The sequence below is a fragment of the Atractosteus spatula genome, chromosome 4 (genome assembly GCF_055471065.1).
Source record: "Atractosteus spatula isolate fAtrSpa1 chromosome 4, fAtrSpa1.hap1, whole genome shotgun sequence".
In the NCBI taxonomy this organism is placed as follows: Eukaryota; Metazoa; Chordata; class Actinopteri; order Semionotiformes; family Lepisosteidae; genus Atractosteus; species Atractosteus spatula.
The window spans coordinates 19,974,381-19,996,500 of record NC_142709.1 but is presented as its reverse complement, the minus strand read 5'-3'; the positions used below and the strand labels follow the sequence as shown (position 1 = coordinate 19,996,500).

Below are 22,120 nucleotides of genomic sequence, written 5' to 3'. Positions count from 1 at the left end.
ACACATTTTGAAAGGGGGTCGTGACTTTCTATACCCACTGTACCTGTATGACTCGCAATATTAGGTGATTGTATTAACAGATGCGGTTTATCTTTTCACCGAAATACTGTATAGATAATATACAGAAATTGCAACATAAAACAAAATTACTAGTTTTCTAATTACTACATGTAAACTGTTGTTAATTATTGTATACACTATATGATGCTTATAAAACTGGTAATTTATTATATTTTTTACATTATGATAAATCGTGTTTGGAATAGTCAATGTGGTAGTGATGTTGAAAACTGTTTTATGTACAACTTTGTTCAACCAATTGTTGCTAGTATATGATCATCACATAAATGAACTAGCCCTAACAACTTAATAAACATTTCATTTAGATTTTCTATAGTAGATATTTCTCTGTCGACCACATGTAGCTACAGTGTACTCTTAATAATCTTAAGGTAATAATTCCAACCATTTTCTACCTGCAGCATGCTTAGTAAAAATTATTTATGCTCACTGCATACCACTTTGTCAGAAGCCAAATATTAATAATTAAAGCATTTTAACCACATTCTTGATGTGCTGAAGAAAATGTGAAAAGAAAATGTAATTTACCGTAAATAGCCTTTTGAGATTTTAATTAAGTGATCTGGATTTTAATGACAATTGTTTTGGATTTTTTGACTGGTGATTATTATTTTAACATGATTTAAATAATTTATTTTGTTGTTGTTTTTTACACACATACATGACCTCAGCTGACAGCACACCAGTGTGCAGCAGCTTGGTGGTTGGGAATTTTAAGTTTTCACTGCACCTCCCGGCAGTATTATAGAGTAGTGCAGTCCTACATTTCACAACTGGGTAAGATGCCACATGTCACCCCTGCACTTTGTGGTGCCTACCACGACACACCTACAGATACCTCACATGTTCTAGATGGCTGCACTTGTAGATGTATACAGATTTAAACAAAAAATCTGCTGGAATTCAGGGAAATATTTATTTTATAAGACTATTAACCATAAATATAACCAATTATGGCACATCTCCTTTGAATAAGTAGGTCACAATAATAATTCTGACGAACTCAAGAACAGTAAATATCTGCAGATATATTTTATTTTTTAGAAGAGCATGGATTATTCTTCATACTTCATACTATGCACTTAAAGAAATGTAACTGGAACTCTTCTACTGTATTCCCTAGGGAGAATAATAAAACCTTTTAGTTGTTAAGCAAAATGACTTGAAACTTCAAATCAAGCCTGTCAGAAGTTTTGAAAAATTACAGGGTGGTGCAAGTAATTGGTTGCTCCTAGTACAGTTGCTGAATTAAATAAACCTTTTATTAGCAGGCCATATGGGCCAATGTAGGGTATGGTCTGAAAAAAATAAATATTATTTTCCCAATTTTTGGTCCACTGACATCTACTTAAAATGAAATAATGTTATTCCAGTTTTTTTTATTTGTAGGAGTATTGTACAGTGAAAATAGTTTTACCTTGCATTGTGAGAGAATTAATAATTTTCTCACATGATAAAAAATAATTGCAAAGAAAAGATTAATCTGTATTCTATCGATATTCTAACTTAAACTGTTAATATACAAGTTAATTTTCTGCGATGAACTGTGTGCCTTCCATGGTGTACTTTGTCTTGCAACCATTGCTTCCCGGGGTAGGTCTGGCTCCCTCACGACCCTGAATTGGATAACATGGTTGGAAAATGTTTGGATGAATTATTTTTTTCTCTATACATTTGTTGCGATACTGTAACAGCTATTTTTATAAATTCTGAAATAATTCAATCACCATTTCTTTCTTTGCTGCTTTTTGATTGCTTTAACAATGAGTATGATCTTCAGAAAGGTCCATTGATACAGGCATTACTGTGTAGTATAGTGAGCTTGATTCATATTTATGTCTATAATGAATAAAGGTAATGGACATGGCTTACAAAAACTGCAGCTTTAAATCGATAACGTAGTCAGAAATAAATTTCAAATAAATATCTGGATTGTGAGAACTTTTTACATGGACAATAATAACACATGTAATTTATTGTAAACAGATGTACAGTATAGTACTTCAAACAACAATTCTTTGTAATAGTGTTCAATGAATGTTTCATGGCAGCATCTTAAATGCAATTATTTTTTAAAGAATAACCACCTCTTATGAGGTAATACTTTGCAAGTTCATATGACTCCTTTAATCTTCTTGCAGTTTGGTGGTGGAGAAATGAAGAGGGAATAGCTTAAAAACAAATATTTATTATACCAGCTAACACAAACAGAAGACATAAAGCACATAAGCTAATATTTACAAACTGCTATTTTCAATAGGAGTTCATCACTGTACATTCACCCTTCTCACCTGGATTCCTAACACTGATAAATCTGATGCACTTAGAACTGGACACAAATCTTTGTAAGGGTAAATATTACTGTTTTGATTAAAGATATCTGCACACCTGGGCCTGTTCTCTAAACCAGTGCTAAAAAGGAAACAACTTTTGTCCCTAATAAAAATGCATTTAATAGAGGTGTGACAGATTTTGTGTTGCAGATTTAAAATAATTTAAATAGGTCAACCAAATTGACAATGCATTTAATTCTAAATTTAGTTTAAGTTCCTCCAATATTCAATAACTGGTTTCAGTTCATCATAGAGGGATCCAAAGCAAAGACTGGGCTATCGGCTAAATATAATTGGTCCTGTCATGGCTCTCCTGCTTAAATACTTTCTCTTGACTTTTGTAAACCACATCACATCATCAGATGAGCTACAGGTCAAGGTCTAGAAATTTCCAACCAGATACCTAATAGCTCATTTCTTCTCCAAGAAACAAACCCAATCTTTTAGTTATAGTACTTACTGTATATAGTATTTATAGTACTGTTAATGGGAAAACACAAAGAAATCCCTTTTATCTAGCCATCCCCAACATACATGTACTGGTGCCTGGGTTGGAGGTGAATCCCTTCTAAAATAAAGTGAAACTATAAGAGTTATTTTCAATACCTCCTAGGAAGCATGATATCATAGCTTTTGAAAAGTTGTAAAGATTTAGGGCGCTATAAAGTATTTTGCCAAACATGGTTAACTTTCTGCAATAAGATGCATATTTTTGTAAACTTTGCAAAGATCTATAAATATTATTGACAGTCTGCCAGCATCAGTGAGCATTGCAGTTATGTGATTTCACTGACATTGTTACAGGTTTTGAAAGTGAATGCTGCTGTTGTAGTTCCCCTTAAATGCATTAATTAATGTTTATATTTCCAAACCTGTGCTGCATTATTATATTGTGGTATTCTAAAGATGGAACAAAGGCTAAGAAATGAGTTAAGATTTCTTGTCTCTCTGTTTTGAATCTAAGCATCTTTCATAATATTAATGGAAAATTGTGCATGAAGCATCTTTTAACTGTTCGAGAGGAAATTTTTATGCATGTGTTATTGATTTATATGTACATTTTAGGTAGTTTCACCTACCTGATCTTTGGTACTGAGCACTGAGGTGAGTTTTTATCACAAACCTGTGAAAGTTTAACACTAAAACACTGAAGATTAAAATGCTATTATATTTTTATTGGACATTTTTAATATATTCGTCAATATTGTTAATGATACCAAAGCTTGATTAACATATAATGAAGGAGAAATTAAAAAATAAAAATGCTGAGAAACTTTCAACTTGGCCTACCAGCTTGGTTGTAATTGAAGATGGAAATACGTGGATATTTATGTGAATAAAATAGCTTTGTGCAAGTAGAGGTACCTGCTAGGATTGCTTTTTAGTTTGATAACTGTGTTGAAGAAAGACTGTTAGGAATTTTCATTTTGCAATTGCTTACCATCTCTGGGGGCATCAAGTACAATCACTTGTTTTACAGTACTCAGTTGATGGTTTGTAACCAGTTATTATGCCATTATTTGCTGTTCAGTGTCATCTTCTTTCCAAGCATGATAATTACAGAGCACACACATCATGTCTTACCTAAGCATTCCTGGTATAGAACACCATAAGTCACACTATTAAACACGTGTTTTTAAGAATCCTTCCATGGAATGATAGTATACAGCTATCATTGCTAGTAATGGAAGATAACACTCATTAATCTGTAGTTTGATCTTGGTGCAGTAACAGTAGTTTGCAACACTGTACAGAGAGTAGAGCTTATCATCTACAACTTACTTACTGGCATATTTTCACAGATGGTTTTACTATACCGCTTTAGAATTTGAATTATGGATATAAAATTAGTATGATTCAGGATGTACAAATTGTTTCTCAAAATGTGCACACAGTACATTCTCAAATTTTGCATGTTTGTAGTTGAGTATATTTGGAACCATATTTCAGAATCTCTAAAGACCCATGACTGAACATTTACAAATGAAAAATGGACCTCCAGAATGAATGAGATGGTAAAGGCGCTCACCTCAGCACATGTTTTGCTCAGTTTGGGTCAAGCTAACTTGACTGGGATTTCTTGCCAGCACACAATTAGCTGAGCTCCACTGAGGTTAGGATAGAAACGTGGCACAAGAGCCAACTCAGCTCTCAGCAAACACAGCGACCATTGCATCCTCCTGGGGACTTGCAGTTTTGATGTGGAGCGGCAAGTTTCTCCATCAAACAGCTCTTAATATCCTGTATGGGGCTTTGATTTCCTTATACTCTGTGTGTTGGTGTAAAGTTGGCAGTCAGGAGCCAATACATAAAAACCACAACTGGCAATACCAAATTTTAATAGAATGCAAATAATGACCAGAAGACATTGTATACTTAATTTATTCTTTATTGTAATAATTATTATTTTTATCCAAATATGAACAATTAACTTGGAGAGGAAAGAAGAAAGGCTTGAAAAGATTTGATAGGACACTGGATTTTCCAATTTTGTTTTTGTGCCTGGTTTTTAAGAGGAATCATCTTCCTTGTTGTGTTGGGCACTGAATAGAAGTCTTCTCCTTCAGCAGTTTCATCAGCACTGTTAACTAATCTGCTTGTGTTTAAAATGCACTAAGCTTCAAAAACAGTGGATAAACAAAGATTAGTTTTAATTATTGTCTTACACACTCAGCAGAAAAAAAGTACTATTCCAGCAGAACATGAATCTTCACTCCACATAATTTGTTATGTGTAAATTATGAGGCACGCCTGCTTCAAGTAAACAAGCTTATATGGCTGTGAAAGCAGGTAATCAGCATCCCACTGAAGGGAAAACAGCTCCTTAGTTTTCACCTTCCTTTTATGTTTTGTATGATCAAAGAAGGTACTTGCCACATCTGTTGTTTCACAGATAAAATGAGTTTCACAGCAGTGCAGTTGAATTTGCTCCTGTGGAGTGTCTAGTCTGCGTGGTTTATGTCTGACTTTCAAATTATTTTTTCTGTCTTGCCAGGGTATTGGTTACATAATTAAAGGCAAAGTGCTAAAGAAGGGTGCTGTATTAGACTTTGATGTTTCTGTATTTCTTCCTAAAGGTGTTTGCAGTCCCTAATATAAATTATCTCTCATTATCTGACAGTACAATACAGGACTTTTTATAATGTTGATAAATTGGAGGTTTAGGGTCTTTAAACGCTGAAGGTTATTTCCAGGGAACAGACAGTTGAGATTTTAAAATAGTTCTCTATGAAAACCTAAATAAAAAAATCCCAAATAGGGTTCTTAGGATTTACAGAGTTGTACTTTATTCTTCAGAAGTCCACATTCACCTGCTACTTTACAAAGAAGAAGGGTGTTCACCCCTGTGTCCAGGGTACAGTATATTGTATAGTATATACAATTTGTAAGTTCTCTAACTGATCTACTGTGCAGTGGGGCTCCTGGCACATAATGGCTGCACTTTGGTGTTTGTCTCTTCCTATAGGTAAAGTAAGATCTTTTGAGATAATGCTAAAATATATGTTCTTCGTGTTCAAATCTCTTAGCCCCATAAATAGCTTTTTTCTTTACAAAAAACAAACTCAAAACAGAACAATTAATCTGAAGTTGAATTTCCGCGGCCTTTCCCTCAATATATTTTCAAGAATTTGGTTACAGTGTAACTGACATTGCTGAGAACATAAACCTGTTAGTAATTACAGTTGTGCCATAAATGCAGGCAACATAGTAGCTACATTTCAGTATATTTCTAACATCAAAGTTAAAAAATGTCATGATGATTGTCAGCATCACCTTACATATACAGACATAGACTTACCTTCCTGAGCCTGCCACGTAACCTGAATTCTAAGTAAGAATTACATTTTTAGATTTTGTAAGTTTTATATTTTGTAAAATGTAAGTCACATTTTTATATTTTTACAGTGCAGTATATTACATAAAGGATTTTGAATACGTATTGAGCCTAACACCTACGGTAATCCTACCGTAGAGAAACTATTAAATGTTTTCATACTGTACAGAAAATTGCAATATTATCTATTAGATAAAAAAACTTTATCTAACTTTATCTAACTTTATCTAGTGCCTTGTATAGCCACAAACATATAATTAATTGTTCCATTTTTAAGGGGTGTTATACTGTGTGTAGTAATAGAGGTGGAACCTATTTTGACAGTTTAATCAGAAGTTATATATTAGTTAAAGTAAAGATATCTCCCTATAATGTTATTTGGTAGGTGTATAAATATTATGTTAGAATGTACCATACATTGCCTTGCATTGGATAACATCAGGATCGTCACAATGTTTTCAGATGTATGTAATTTATTTTGGGTACAATACTCCAATAAGATTTGAACTCATTAACTCATGATAGTAGTAGTTTACGTCTATTTGTTTTTACTCAGGTAAATGTCAGAAATTATCTTAGCTTGAATGTTACATGCAACACAATGCATAGCATGTTGATATAGAGTGCTCAAATGAATAGAAATGTCAGTAAATTATCTAACTGTAAAGCACTGTGCAAAAGGACATGTTAAAGTGTCATGTATTACATGAGAGCCATAGAGGTCATTGTTCATCTGACTGTTGTCGCTTCTAAACACAAACTTCAATCTGTTTTCATTTTTTTATTGAACCCCACTTTATACATATATTTTACACATGTATGTTAGTAATGCATATTTCAGTATATTTTATTCCAAAGTGCTACTAAAAAGAAGACTTCTTGTACAACATATTCTGACAGCTTGAATGGTCAGTACCATCTGTTTCTAGATATACTGTATAAAAGGTAACTCCTGGAGAAAGTACACACAAATATGATTTTGACTTGAAATTTCCCAAAACTTAATTAAGTAGATTGGTTTGATATAAATTGAAACAGAGAACCAGATTTTGAGAGATGTTAGTCTTGTCTTTCCATTATAATTGCTTAATAAGAAGAGTAGAAATGTTTAGTGAAAACTTTTGAATAACCAAAGGTAGTGCTTTACATCATGTAAGAAAAATAATTGCAGCAGCATTCAAATCAGTATGTCCTTTGCTTTATTCTTCTCTTATGTTAATATTCTCGGTAGGTTTTAACATAATTTGTGCCTTTTATATTATGTAGCTCTTTGCCATAAGAAATTTGATTAGAGTTGTAAACTTAGGCCTTTATGGATAGAAATGAGTGTGTGGAGTAGGTTGTCTATAGAACACATTAATTGCTACTTCCAAGTTTCATGACTACAAGCTTTAAAAAGCATCAAAATGATAAAACTGCAATGGCATGAATACTTTTACAAGGCACTATACAGTAAATGTAAACTACCCTACAATGATGTGAAGCATTCTTAATTTAGAATGATTTCAGGGCATAACTTGATTGAGGCTGATTTGTGAGCACTTTGGACCGATTTAAAAATAATACATTTGTTTTACATTTTAGTTTCATGAAAAGGGTAGTGGTGCACATCTTTTTAATTGCCTGGCTCAGTTAGAGTTGTCAATTCCTTTCTAGACAACAGGCATATGAGACTGCTGGTTAATGTCTTTTTTTAAAAACAGAATATCCATGACCTTCAATAAAGCTTAACATTCTGCCTAATTACTCCAAAGAAAGTCAGACTTATGAAATGGATAAATGATTCAGGACAAGTTAGGATGTAAACTTTTCTAATGTATTTTTAAGAAGAATGTAAGAGCACATATAACCTTAATACCCATGTCACACAAACTTCAAAATGTTTAAAAGGCATCTTTTTGGAGTCAATAAATATGTTTTAAGTAAAGAGCAGCAGTAAAACTAACCCTATTAGATCTTTTACATTAACTGTATTTTTTTACATTGTATTTTTTTGGGAGGAACTGTCAAACATGTTTTCTACAGTCCACTTACATGTATATGAATCAAAATACACTTATTCCACATATTTGCATTGTTCAAATTGAGTTTATTTTTTCATGTGATTATATTTCTGCAATGAGCCAGATGGAATTAACTGGCAATCTTCATTGTATTTATTTAGAAATAAGCATGTATCATTCTATCTATTTCATTATGAGCCTTACCTAAATAATTGCAAAAATATTGTCCTAAATTTTTCTCCTCAGACAGGAAAAAAGGTCAAATGACACATAGAACATATCAGTGTCTCTGCGGGATATATTTCTTGAATCTTTATTGTAGGAGCTTTACAATGTGTGCTGTCTTGAAGCAATAAAGTCCTATTGCTGTTTCCTTGAAAGTAATGTGGGAGTGTGTGCCTAACCTTGCACGGACTAGCCCTATCATTTCTTTCACTTTGCACACAGCTGGGAGCACCACCTGGTGCAGTCTCCAGTCTGAGACTGTAAGATTAGCCCCGTTTGAAGATAATCTTACACACTGTGTTGTTCGGCAGTCTCTGTATTAGACATTGTATTCTTTTTGACTGAGAAGTGAAACAAATGAAAACAGGAACTCTTCCATTATGGTTACAAATATATAAAATGTATCTGTGTATTGATGAATGCTATTTAGTGCATAAATTTAGAATAAACTGAAATGTAAGTGTCTTTTGCTTAGCCTTTTACATATTTTTATTGTAACATACAGTATACTACTTCAACCATAACTGTATAACTACCCCTTTTTCCTACATTGTTTGTATCTTTGTAGTCATAGTTATTCTTAAAGCACAAACACAAACTGTTACTATTAAGCTGTTAGTTTTAAATCACACCTTTTGATTTTTGTGTGAAAAATGTTTTTTTCTCCAAAAATAACAGTACACAAGCGAAATACATTCAAACAGCTAGAAGGAAAGCCCTATGTAACTAGACTTTGACATGACATCCACAACAGCGATCATTCATACGATCAGGGGGATGTGGAGGCTCACTATACAACATCAGTAACTAATTTACAGTAGCCAGCCTGATCTTCTATTGCAGATAGAGGTCCAGATTACAATCTTCATCTAGCAAGAGCACAAATTGTGAATACTGAATATACCTAATTAAAATAATATAGTTCAAGTAGGTAGCTGCGTCAGCATACGTGGGCTGCAAAGGAACAAGTAAAGTTTATTTCATGCTGAAAAGAGCAGAAAAGAAGAAGGCTCCACAACCGAAACACTGTTTCTTTTCTGTTCTTTTTAGCATGAAATAAACCTTAACTTGTTCCAAATTAGAATAATGGATAAACAAGAAGGGACATGTTTCTTCAACTTAATTCCGGACATACAAAAAAGTGTAAAAAGGAACCCAGATTGCCCCAGGCAGAGGATACTGTCCATGGGGATTGGAAACTAGCTTCCTTTATATAAAATGGGAAACACTAAGTCTGAAGAAGATACTTATGAAAATGGTTTTGTTAACGCCTCATTTTATGTTGTAGGCACTATGAGGGAGCAATAAACAAAGAGTGTTAGAATATATAGCTTAAAGTTTAGTTATGCCAAAATCTTGGAGATCCTATTGGCAAATCAGTGCTATCTCCAGACCAATGAAGACCTCACAAATCAAATCAAAATTTGATAAGCCAAATCAGGTAAAAGAAATCTTGAATTCTTTAGAGCAATAGACAAAAAAAGGATACTGGCAATGGACAAAAGTCAAGTTACAAGAGAAAAAAAACCTATAGGAGCTTGAACAAGAAGACCATGTCATTTAGTTTCTCTATTGACAAATGTAAAAAGCTGACAAGAAAAAAATGTTGAAAATAAAACAAATGAACGTTAACAAAAAAAGCAATCAAGGTATACAAACCAACTACAGAATTCAGTTAAAAGTGAGCAATGTGGTGAGGTCATTTTGGAAAGAATCTCAAATTTGTTGGTATCAAAGCTCATAAACCCACACAAATATTTATCTTTAAAGCTGAGTATTGTTGCAACTCTTTAATGTCAGTTGAACAGCTTATTTCCTCATATGAATTGTGTGAAATATACTCTATATCTCAGATAAAGTGTAATTTCTACAGCACAACTACTTTCATGCCTCTGTCACGTGAAAAGACACATCTGAAATTGTACAATATTCTAGTGGACTGGCTTTTAACTAGAACAGTATTGTTTCTCTCTGGTAGATGCATGATGAGGCTAGCTTTAATACGATATGGCATGTGAAATTTTATTTATAGGACAGTAGACCCAGTAAGAAAGGTTTTATAGGTTTTTGAGTGGGTTGATCTTTTTAAATATTCAACTTGAATGAAATATGGAACATGACTCTAGGCTGTTTTGAATTTATAAGTAAGTCTCACAGAAGTAGATGTGCATATTGAAAGCTGTCGAAATAGGTTTCCATATAAAATAGGAAATGTTGTGAATCAAATTGAAAATCAGAACCAAAATATACTGGATTAAATTCAGTAGAAGATTATAACAATCACAGTTTTTAGGGGGGAATTTATTAGGTCTAAAAGAAAAATAGAGGAACTAATATACATATTACATCTGGATTACATGCAGGCCAATTGTTTAACACTTATTCATACTTTGACCCCTTTTTTAACATCCTGCAGACAATAAAACCCTACAATCAATGTGTGCCATACTGTCATGAAAGACAAAAATATTTATCCCTGTCTAATTAACTAATAAATCTATATTCTCTAGAGTGACACACTAGAATATATTGTTTCATATATTTAGAAATGATACCACTTATAAATGTGTATATATGTTTGTGTACAGAGTATACAGGTATGTATCTAGTTTATTACAACTTTTTAAAGGTATTTTTTTCTTGTATATGGTTAACTAGCTGACAATTACTATATACGGGAACCCAAACTAGACAGTAATCAATATTACCCTTCACACTGTTGACAGCAGAGTGGGTGTTCTAGACACCCTGTTGTTAGTGTGAGTAATCTGGATATACATATTCATATATTTTCAAAGAATTCAGGAAAGACATAAATATGTGACAGGTTTAAATTAATTTGCAGGGGATTTAAAGGATTTTTTTAAACAGAACCTGGTAGTATATTGAACTTACATTTTGTTTAAGTGGTATTTATCTAGGTTGTGCTTGCACACTGACATTCTGACCTGAGTGGCTGTTCAGATGAAAATTTTATCTAGTATGAAACCACATATCTGAGGCAAGAGAAGGTTGACCCGGTTGGCAGAGACCCATCTCAGGATGTGGGCTGATTGAACAAGAGAAAATGAATGGTCGGTGCTTAATGTAAGTTGGGGATTTGTCAAGAAAACAGCCATGCTTTGCTGAAATCTTGACCCTTTTGAAAAGCTTTTATAAAATTCCTACAGGATTGATATGGAACAATGGAGAAACCTTTATCAGTATCATTTTTATTATTCAATTACAATTTACGTGCTGGACAAGGTTAATGGTTGTTCACTTTACACAGGTAATTTCATGTTAAGATATTTAAAAGTTTTGTTTTATTGATGAGTGTACCCACCTTTTAATATATTTGGATCAAGCTCAAGTTTAATAAAGGAAGTGTCATTGCATTGTTCAATAAGCTTTACATGATAATTAATGGATGAATTATAATAGAAATATTAGAATAGTAGAAATATAATAAAAATAATAATAACTCATTTTGTAAATTAAACTGCTAATTAAAATTGGATTTATGGGATTAACATTTAAATTCTTCAGACCGCATAATTTTGTTGGATCAGACTTGTATTTATTTAGTTAGCCTTTTTAGTGGCTCAAGTGGTAAGTGCAAGACTGAGTTCAGCTTGAGCACTTCGATTGTAGGTCTGTGACTGGGGCATGTCATTAACTGATTTTGGATTTCACAAGTGGCAGCACATTCCCCAAATGGCTCAGCTCCATTGAAGGTTGTATGGTATTCGCTCTCACACAACAACACCCACAACTTCTTGACTGCCGAACCTCTCTTTCATCTGGTGCATGTTAAAAGGTGAAGGACTCACTGGACAAGTCAGAGGAGTGTGCCTACATGTCTTCATTCTGCCCCATGTACCGTCACAGGGTTCATCTGGAAGCAAAGTTATGAACAACACAGTTGTCAATTCTAAACTTATAAATATTAAGGAATTTCATTGCATTTGTTACAGATATACTTAGTTTAGACCATGGTTTCACACCTCACACTTTGTTTTACACTTACCCAGCACTTCTCATGTCAGTTCAAGGCCCAGGTATAATCTTGGACCCAGATGAAGTTTTGTCTGCAAGTATGAAAGGGGCTTAAAACATCCTTAACTTTCTTAGAATTGATGCCAGTTTTTTTTTTCCACTAGCCTATTGTTTTGTATATGTTCCTCACTGTAACTGCAGCTGTAATGTTCAGGAAATAGACCTGAGAATTAAGTAATCAAAAGCTGAACAGACATCTTCACTCCATTACACACCGTGTAAATAAGATTAGCATAAAGCAAGAATGTCTGTCATGTTGCGAAAATGACCATCTGCAGCTTCATGTGCTCCAGTCAGTGCAACCCACTTAAGGTTTTGGGTCAGTAGTGGCAGTGATAAAGGATTGATTGGAATGGTGGTTCAGGGTTGTTCTCCCTGATTAACCTTGTTCACTAACTAATCGGTCACACATTTTTTTCACTCTCTTTCCAAAAATGACACAGTAGCATATTTGCAATGTCTGTGCTGCCAACTCATACTCGTTTAAATGTTCCAGCTAGCTCCAAATATATATATTTCAGTTAGGCACAGTACATCTAGCAGCTACTGCTTTAAGTGAATCTTATTTTAAAATCAGTTCACCCACTAAAGCGTAATAATAAGATTTCATGCTTCACATGTGTTTTGCATTCAGTGGGTAGGGTTAAGACTTTAGGGCAGCAAATTTTAACTGTAGCATCTATACTAGTCATGCATTTCACTCTTAAACTTTAAAGAGCTCAGGATGGAGATTGTTTCTTTATCATCTGAGCCCCTCGGCTTTTTAAATATGTTTAAAATGTCTGGACAAATGTGGTTTTCTTTTGGTTTATACAGTAGTTTATTTTTCATACTGTATTACAACTGTATTACAACAGAATTATAAGAAGAAAAACCATAAGCAGATATAATGGCAAGATCAGAAACAAATGGCAGCAGGACATTATTACCTGGTTATAGCACACATCTTACACACATGCTAAGCTTTGACTTGTGTAGTCCAGACCTTTCCAACTTACCTTATAACAACTCTCCACATTATAGACCATCCAACAAAAGGTACCTAAAGTTGAAAGATCCAAAATAGAACTTCACAGTCCAGTGTGGCTAGTAACAGTTGTCCAAACACAACTCTGTACCTGTCACAGAAAAACCCTAGCAAAAGTACAGGTACAACAGATGTGGCAATATAATATAATTTATGTGTTATGTATTATAAAATGTAATTTTTGCTGCTTGCTGCTTACATCAGTTGGAGACTTAAAGAATCTCAAATTTGTAATAATTTTAATATTGCTAGTAACTGGAGGGACTTCAACCCATTCACTACAGTATTTCTTCTTTATGACAAATGTAACTTGATGAAAATTCTTCTTGGATTCAAGTAAGCATTAAAACATTTCAAATTTTAAATTAATTTTCAGACACATTAATGCACAGGATTAACATTGCTTGCTGGTGTTCTTTATAAATCGCTGTGATTATACAATGCCAACAAAGGTGTTAGCTGTAATTTCAGAACTGTGCCTGTCAGTCATATGGAAAAAAAACATTGCCCAAATTATGCAGTTTTCTACCAACAGCATTACCGATTCACTTTCTGTATTTCAACAAAGACATTCTGGTGTTAAATACATGATGAGAATAGCATCAAGCGAAAAAATCCCAGTTCAGCAGTGGAGAAGGCTTTGATATGAATTACAATAGGACATGCTGTGGGTTACATCACAAGCTTTAAACCTCTGTGGATTTCTGTGGATTTTTTTCTCTTTTTTTAATAGATTTTGTTCCCTGTATCTTTTATCCATAGACAGAAAGGGGGAAACATGCAACAGCTACCAAAAACATGATACCTGTAGAAACTGGGGGAAGGGAAATCATTTGCTGTCTTTCAAATGACTCGACTTGCAAATTATTTCCTTAATTACTGTTTAAATAATGTTCTGAAGTGGGATAATGTGCAGGTCACTGCTCTGTAAGTCCTTCAACAAGACAGTTCAGGGCATAATTGTACTGTCGTCTTGATTTATGGTTCAACTGCCCACCCCATCCCCCCCGCCTCATTTTGTGTGCCCCTGTTTGCTTAGCAACCACATCACATAATCTTTGTGGTTCCTATTCAGCTAATCACACCTTTAACACATAAATACATCAATTAAAGCATTAAATGCAAAAATGTTCTAGTCTGTTCCACACATTTATAGAATTAAACTGAATTCCAACCTGACCTTGTCTTTGGGTGTCATCAGCCTTTCCCCAAAAGTAGTTAAATAAAGGGTAAGTACTGTTGAAAGAGATGAATGAGCTACAGGCTAAATGGATCATAAAATTAAGTTTAGTTATCAATAAAGGGCATTATAGCTCTTTTGAAGAATGTATCAGTTTTAATGTTTCACAGTCCTATTAAGTAGTGGGATTTATGAGGGCTAAAAATCCATCTGCTTAGGTGATTACCTACAGTAGATTTAAAATCCTTCTTTGTGATTGCAGTGCAGGGTCTGAATGACCAGAGATTTCTTCTCATAATGAAGTATTTTTGGCATTAATTCAGTTTTTGGCAGCCTTCTTTGTAAATTACCAGTGGAATGAAGCCCCCGCAGAGTCCAAGTACCCAGAAGCTGCCAAGACGGTTCAGTGATTTAATGGTGGTGTCCTGCAGCTTCAACTATAATCAGCAGATGCTCCAATTTTTATCATAAATGTTTTCTTAACCTCCTCTGTCAGAGAGTGAAGGAGCCTTTCTGCGTAGTCTTTGCGTCTTCTGATCAGGTTTGTTTTTAGCTGCCTTTTGCATAATTAAAGTCCCAAGATGATCCCTAACCTTTTACTTTTAATATCGGATGCTGGTCTAGACAAAGTGTTTTGCTGGGCCGAGCAATCAGCTTTACAGAGTAGATGAAGGGAAATGGAGAGCGATTCCACGTGAGCTCACATTTCCCTTATCACTAACAATTAGCATTCTTTTCATCAAGTGTTAGGGAAGCTAAAGGTACTGGTTATTTTCATCCCTGTCTTTGCAGGCTCAGACAGCCTATGGAGGTTCTGAAAATTGGCATTGAAATTTGTTACCAAAAAACACTGTCATATACAGTAAGTGAGTGAGTGTTATATTGTGAGTGAACAATATAACAATCAAATATGCTAACCTTGTTGTTTCTGTCATCAGTTTAGTTGTGACATTAAAACTACAGTACTGTTAATGTATTATGCAGTTAAAAGTCATTTACAGAATATGCATGACAGAATTATTGCATGTATTTATAGCAACACATTTAAATTATTAAGTACTGCATTTCCTCCTAAAGTATACAAGCATATTTCACACATACTTTATGGGTGTTTAAATTTCCTAATTAGAAAAAAAATAGTTAATAGTTGTTCTTTAAGTGCATCAGCAGCAATAGACATGATAATGTTGTATTTTGAAAGATATGAATAGAAAGAATGGGACAATTATTTGTTTAAGTATTTACTTAGAATTTTGCACCCTTAAATATAATGATGTGTGCTTTTAGACCTGTGTACCACAATAAAGATAATTTATTGTAACAGTTACTATTATTGCATTTGTAAAATTAATTGACCAGTTTCAACTTATTGATTCATTAACGTATGGTGTAGTGTTGTTAAAAACACTGTGCTCCACACAGAATGCAGATACAGGAAAAGTCATTACAATGTGATATGTTAAGTAAAATATGTTTTTGTGTAGCACAAGCAGATGGACACTGGATTCAGACTGTCCGTATGCCCTCACCCACAAAACTCAGATCTGCAATGGACAAACCCTCTGTAACCAGAAAGTGGATCTAAGACCTAGCCTCTGGGCAGCAGATTTGACAGGTCTTAGACCATAGCAGTCTCATTGACACTGCAAAACCAGTTACACTCTAGCAACGAGTCTAAGCATTGCAGCAACCTCCGCTCTTCTTAGGCACGAGTCTCAATGATTCTAATCATAGTTTCTTTGTGACACATGCAGCCAGACTGCCAGATTAAAATCTGTATCTCTTAGGAACTTCAAAACTCATACAAGTAACAAAACATGCAAGATACAAACCCCCACTATACTAAGTAGCCGGTAACAGTTTCAACTTGCACTGTGAGATACCTATGGGATAATAAAAGTTATGCCATTTCTATAAACAAATCTTTGAGCTAACCTAGATCTTTTTTTTCTCCTAAGGATTTCAGTGTTGTGTGGGTCTTGTAAAGGTTTCGAGGCAGGCCACGTCAGTCATGAATAATCAGGGTTACTGTAATAGAAGACATGACAATAACAGACTAAGAATTTCCCTGTCTACATATTGGTTTAATAGCTGATCACAAGATGGGTTGTTTCAGTTCTTTCATTTTCAACTGTCTAGTTAATTGTTCATTAAAAAGAACCATAATTTAAAATAATGTTAAAAAAAAGCTGTTGATGCTCACATCATCTAAATAGCACAAGAAAAGAATAAGCTTTTGGAAATCTTGCCTGTAAACAGAGCTAATGAGTGTGGCCTGAAGATAACTTTCACAGAGCATCAGAAGTGACAAAAAAAGACAGGCAGGCAGACAGGAATCACTGCAGCAACAAATTAAAAACCAGATTAATGAGATCACAGCAGCCGTGGAGGAGATCTGGCTAAATGAACATGGATTAAACAGTAAAGTGAAGAGCAGTTAGTCTTTTTACTTCGACTACTTGTGAAATCTGAGAAAACCTAAACCTTTCCTTTCCTTTTTTATTTGTTATTAGTATCTATGTGACAAATTGGTATTTACACTTAGAATGTTGTGCATAAATGTTTTAAATAATCTGTATCCTACTTTCTAAACAAAACATCTAGAATTGAGCTCATTTGTCAAACACTGTTACAGAAATTGTGATAAAAAATTAGATCAAAGATTCATGATAAGGCTGCAGAATGACTGGCACACTATCGAATTGAAAACATTATGTATGTATTGATGTATAGACCTGAACACTCACTGGATATACTGCTGAGAGATGTTCTGCAGCTCTTCTTCTGCACCTGGTGTTAGCTAGCGAAGCCTGGCTGGTTGTGGTTGTTAATGGCGTTGGTGAACTGGTTCTCCAGATGTTTTGTTGGACTCATAAGAAGTAAACCGGGCAATGTCAAGATCTCGACACCTGTGCAGCCTTCAGTACTCAGTCAGTACTGGTCCTATCTTTCTTGCCTTAAACAAAATCTGGTCGAATCTGTCTTGCCTTTAATAAAATCAGTTCTGTTTGAATGGATGTGTATTCATATTCTTAATCATTTCATGGTGATCTAGCAATTTTAACTAAGCTGAAATACCAGACACTGAGCACCTGCCTTTAAATCACATAATTATTTTAACTCTGTTTTGTTTAAGATACAACAGTACTCTAACCACCTTTCAACCTCACACTATTTAAAATGTAAATAACATGCCCAATGAGTTATTGGCATAAAAATATTAATACTGTATAAGACCTTTGCACTTCCATTGTGTGTCCTTATATATTTGTGACGTATATAAAATTATATATATTCTGTTTTAGAAGAGGTATATTTGACTGAAGCCTCCATTTTCTTTGCAATGACCTCAAGGTGATTATTCCAAGAGATTTGTTGAGATTGTCCAAGTGACTGTGTAAAATACTCATCCATCACAAGAAGCCTCTGGTCAAGAAATGACACTGCAGTAAATATCTTCCGCAGGTACCTTTTAATGTTCAAGCTGTTTTTGGTAAGAATTTTCAGCGTAGCCATAAAACACAATGTCATGAGTGACTGCCTCTGCTCCAAAGTCATTACTGATGGGATGATAGAACATCTTTTACAGAATAACTGAAAAACTTTAAATGTCATGTCAAGTTTGTCGAAGCTGTTTTTCGAGCCTGCTCAAGGTTACATGAATATAGAGTTTTCCTTTTTTTAAAGTTTGAGATCTGCTAAGGGGCTGTAATTCATAATGCACATTCATTGCCAGTGAGCCATGTGGAGTAAAAAAAGGTGGAATTTGCTCAGGCTGTCTTGGAAAAAGTCAATCAGCAAGAGCCATTTAATCATCAAACCAATGCCACAGACTGTTATAGAAGGTGATAAGTCACGATCACTGTCACATATTAGTTGCATGCTGGAAAAAATCAGAAAGGAAAAGAAGGGTTCTCTGTGAATTAAATACTGGCACATGTGTTTGGTATTGTATTGTATATTTTGTTGAAAACCAAGGTGAGGAGGTGAAAGTGTTACCACTAAATGGTGATTCCACTTGTCTAGCTGAACATGAAAATGCAAAATATAAATCAGTCTATTAAAGATGCATTGCCTACATCAGTACCATTTTTCCCTCAGGCTGAATTTGCTCAGTAAAAGTATTACTTCAAAACAGGCCACTGTTGGGTTCTAGTTACAGTTCCATTTAATTATTTTAGTCATCTCTTCATCCCTTGGTAGTCATTTGCATCTCCTTCTGATTGACACCTTCTTGCTTCATCCTCTTCCACTGAAAGCTTCTTTTCCTCTTCATCAACCTCTACTATTTGTTTAATGATTTCTCTGTTTTACATGCCCCCCTTTTAAACCAGCTTTTTCAAACTTTCATGAGATCACCTCTTCAGTTTCTACTTATTTTTTCTCTCTCTACTGCAGAAAACATGAAGACACCTTTTGAAAGGTCACGGTCTCGGCAGAATATTAATTTCAACTCGACAAGATCACCAGCCACCAAGGAGCCTAATTATGAGGTGGAGCCTCATTCAGCTACAGGAAGAGGCAAATCGTCTGGGAAGCGAGAGACCCAGTATAGTTCAAGCAGCAAAGAGAAGGAAACTGAGCTTGGAGGCTGCCCCTCTAAAGGAGAGAATGACGTAGAGGCTCTCCTGGCCAGATTAAGAGCCTTGTAACCTTTCAACAGGACAGCCATGCTATCTGCTATGCACATGTTCCTGTGAAAGAGAGTAATGTGACAACCTGTCTGGTTAGACTGTTCAACCAACAAGCTCATCACAATAGTGTGGTGTCATTTTTCTAATGAGCAAAAGTGGTCTATCGCATAACTCTCACAATTAACCTTTACTTGAAGATCCTTAACCTTTTTCAGAGCCTGACATTTTGTTCCATAACATCTGAATGTTAGTGTGGGTAAAAGGTAATAAGTTGAATATGGTTCTTCTGCTGAATGTTGCCCTTGTATACAACATAAATGATACATGTATTGTGCTTCTTCTCTCATAGGTGATGGAGAAAAAATAGACATTATTCCAATTAATAAAATGGATGATTTGTTATTCAGGAATCCTTTTAAGTATATACTTTAATACCTATAGCAAAATGTGATTTCTACAAGAACTGTATCCTGCATACAGTAGTGAGAAAGAAAAATATCACAATACCCAAAATGTAAAATTAACAAAAATAATTATATTTTATCTCTTCACATGTAATTTTAAGTCTATGCAAATCAAAATAAAAAAATAAAGTTATGTATATTAATTTTTTTATGTGCAAGTTAAAATATGGAGTTTATATGGTGTCTCATAATGCAACAGCGCCAGTGCCCTGAGCTTTGTCTCAGTTTAAATGCAGTTCTTTTAACATCCTCTTTCCCCACCCCTTATAAATGCTGTATACTGAGAGGTATTAAAACACAGCAAAATAATATTGGAAGCTTGTTGTATTTTTAATACCCCTCAATATACATTGCAGATTGGTTTTGCATACTGTATACACTTTTTGCATTATTGCTTTTCTATATATAAACACACTGCATTTACACACCAATCATTAGTTGTGAAAATGGATCCAGTCATCCAGTCTACTTCTCATTTTAATTCCCTTTTAAGCTTTCTGCCAAAAAGTGAAGTCATAATATGTCTTCTTATGTTTAACCCTTGAACAGAATATTGTGTATTACATAAAACATTATTGTTATGCTTTGGCATCTATATAAATATCATGTAAATCAGCATTCTTTGTTCACATGTGACTACAATAATATGCAATAATACGTTTATTATACACATATAAACAGATATACATGCATCATTTTATTGTATTTCTAATTGTGTGTATTGTGTTCACATTTACGTAGGATTGGCAGAATAGCACTTTGTCCCTTGGTCTTTTTATGTTATTTTCAGCTACATGAGTTCATGTCCTCTTCGTGATGGCTTCAGTCACTGACCTGGATTAAACCAGAACATTGACCTGCCTGTTAGTCATGAATTGCATATTCAGTTTTCTATTGAGTAGGTATAACAGAAACCAGCAACCAGTGGGTTTATGGCAACGTTTTGCTTTATTCAGGTCCGTCTGTGGTTATACTAATTGGTGCCATTGTATAGTTTTGTCTATGATAATCATTCAATATTGACTGTATTCTAAATTATTATTTTAAAATGTAATTATTGGTAAAGTTGTCTGCTGCTGATTCAAGGTCTGTGAGCAAAGCAAATGCTTGGCAAAGGTAGACTTGCTAAATATTACCTACCATTTAAAATAACCCTTTTTCTTTCACTATTTCAATTTGAGTGAACATGTAATTGCAGTAAGTGGATTTGTCCTGTAATTTGTTGGTTCTTCCCTGTTGAATACCGATATGAATGTGTTTTGTGGTGGGTGTTGAATTGGATTGAGACACACAGAGGGAATTTTCACAGTTAATTGTAATAATCGCATATTCTCTCAGGCACTACAAGGGTGATAATCTATTCACAAAATTTAATTATTAGACTTAAATCAGACAAGGTAGCTATATCTCTATCCAAACTGTTTTTTGTTATATCTTTATTAAATTCACTTTTCTTATTCCCTACTTCAGATCATCAGCACTGTTTAATTAGAGGATAATGTAAGAACTGGGAACTGCTCATTTTGTAGCATCATTTATACAATAAAAGAAAGCTTGTGCAAATGTTTCCTTGTTTTGTATGAATAAGTGGATAGAAGAAAAGTATTTGATACTTTAATTGGATTTTGTTTTGTCATTCAGCACGTCTCATTTCATTAACAAAAAATGATTTAGCTGTCATCATTTCCTGTTAATGTGTACCTGATTTTACGCACCACTACATATTAGGTTGTACATGTAATGAAAAAAGCCCAACCTACAGTACAATCAACAGTTTTTAATGTATTATTAAAAACTCCATAGGTATGGATTGCATTTTAATTAATCTGTTCAAAATCTAAATATGTGGCCCAGGGCTTTGTTCCACAAATGTGACACATGCTGAGCTATAAAGCAATTTGACTTTCAAGGATTATTTATATTTTCCAGTGTAGAGAGAAGAAAATTAAACAGGAATTGCAGGTCCACCAGTTTACTCAGCAGCATGATCCTTAATTGCTTGTGAATTAAAAGACAATGCAACTTTTTCTTAATGTTACCTATTATTTTTCCATTTATTCCATTTGATGTGTTTTTAGATTCAGTCTCTTTTGCACCTGTGTATTATCAATGTTATATTTTGAAACCAAGGTATCTCTGTTTTCCCTCATGCTTTTTAAACTCACTTTTTATTGTGCATTTAATATTTTCTCCTTCCCAAACCTAAGAGGCATTGTAAGTTAATACTGAAGATTTAAAATGGCATTAAATCTCTTAGCTGCATTCTTTATTCTTTGTCTTTTCAAAGTTAAGTTCCAAGT

At 34.1% G+C, this 22,120-nt stretch overlaps 1 protein-coding gene across 2 annotated transcripts in view; it reads left to right on the top strand.

Moving 5' to 3' along the window:
• Nucleotides 1-21,383, top strand: part of diaph3 (diaphanous related formin 3) — a 458,904-nt gene extending 437,521 nt beyond the window's left edge. For both annotated transcript variants that reach the window (XM_088913166.1, XM_088913165.1), the window contains one exon: nt 19,121-21,383. In XM_088913166.1, coding sequence (XP_088769292.1) covers nt 19,121-19,374 — 254 coding nt within the window. In that variant the 3' untranslated portion in view covers nt 19,375-21,383. The remainder of the gene's footprint in view (nt 1-19,120) is intronic.
• Nucleotides 21,384-22,120: the final 737 nt, after the last annotated feature.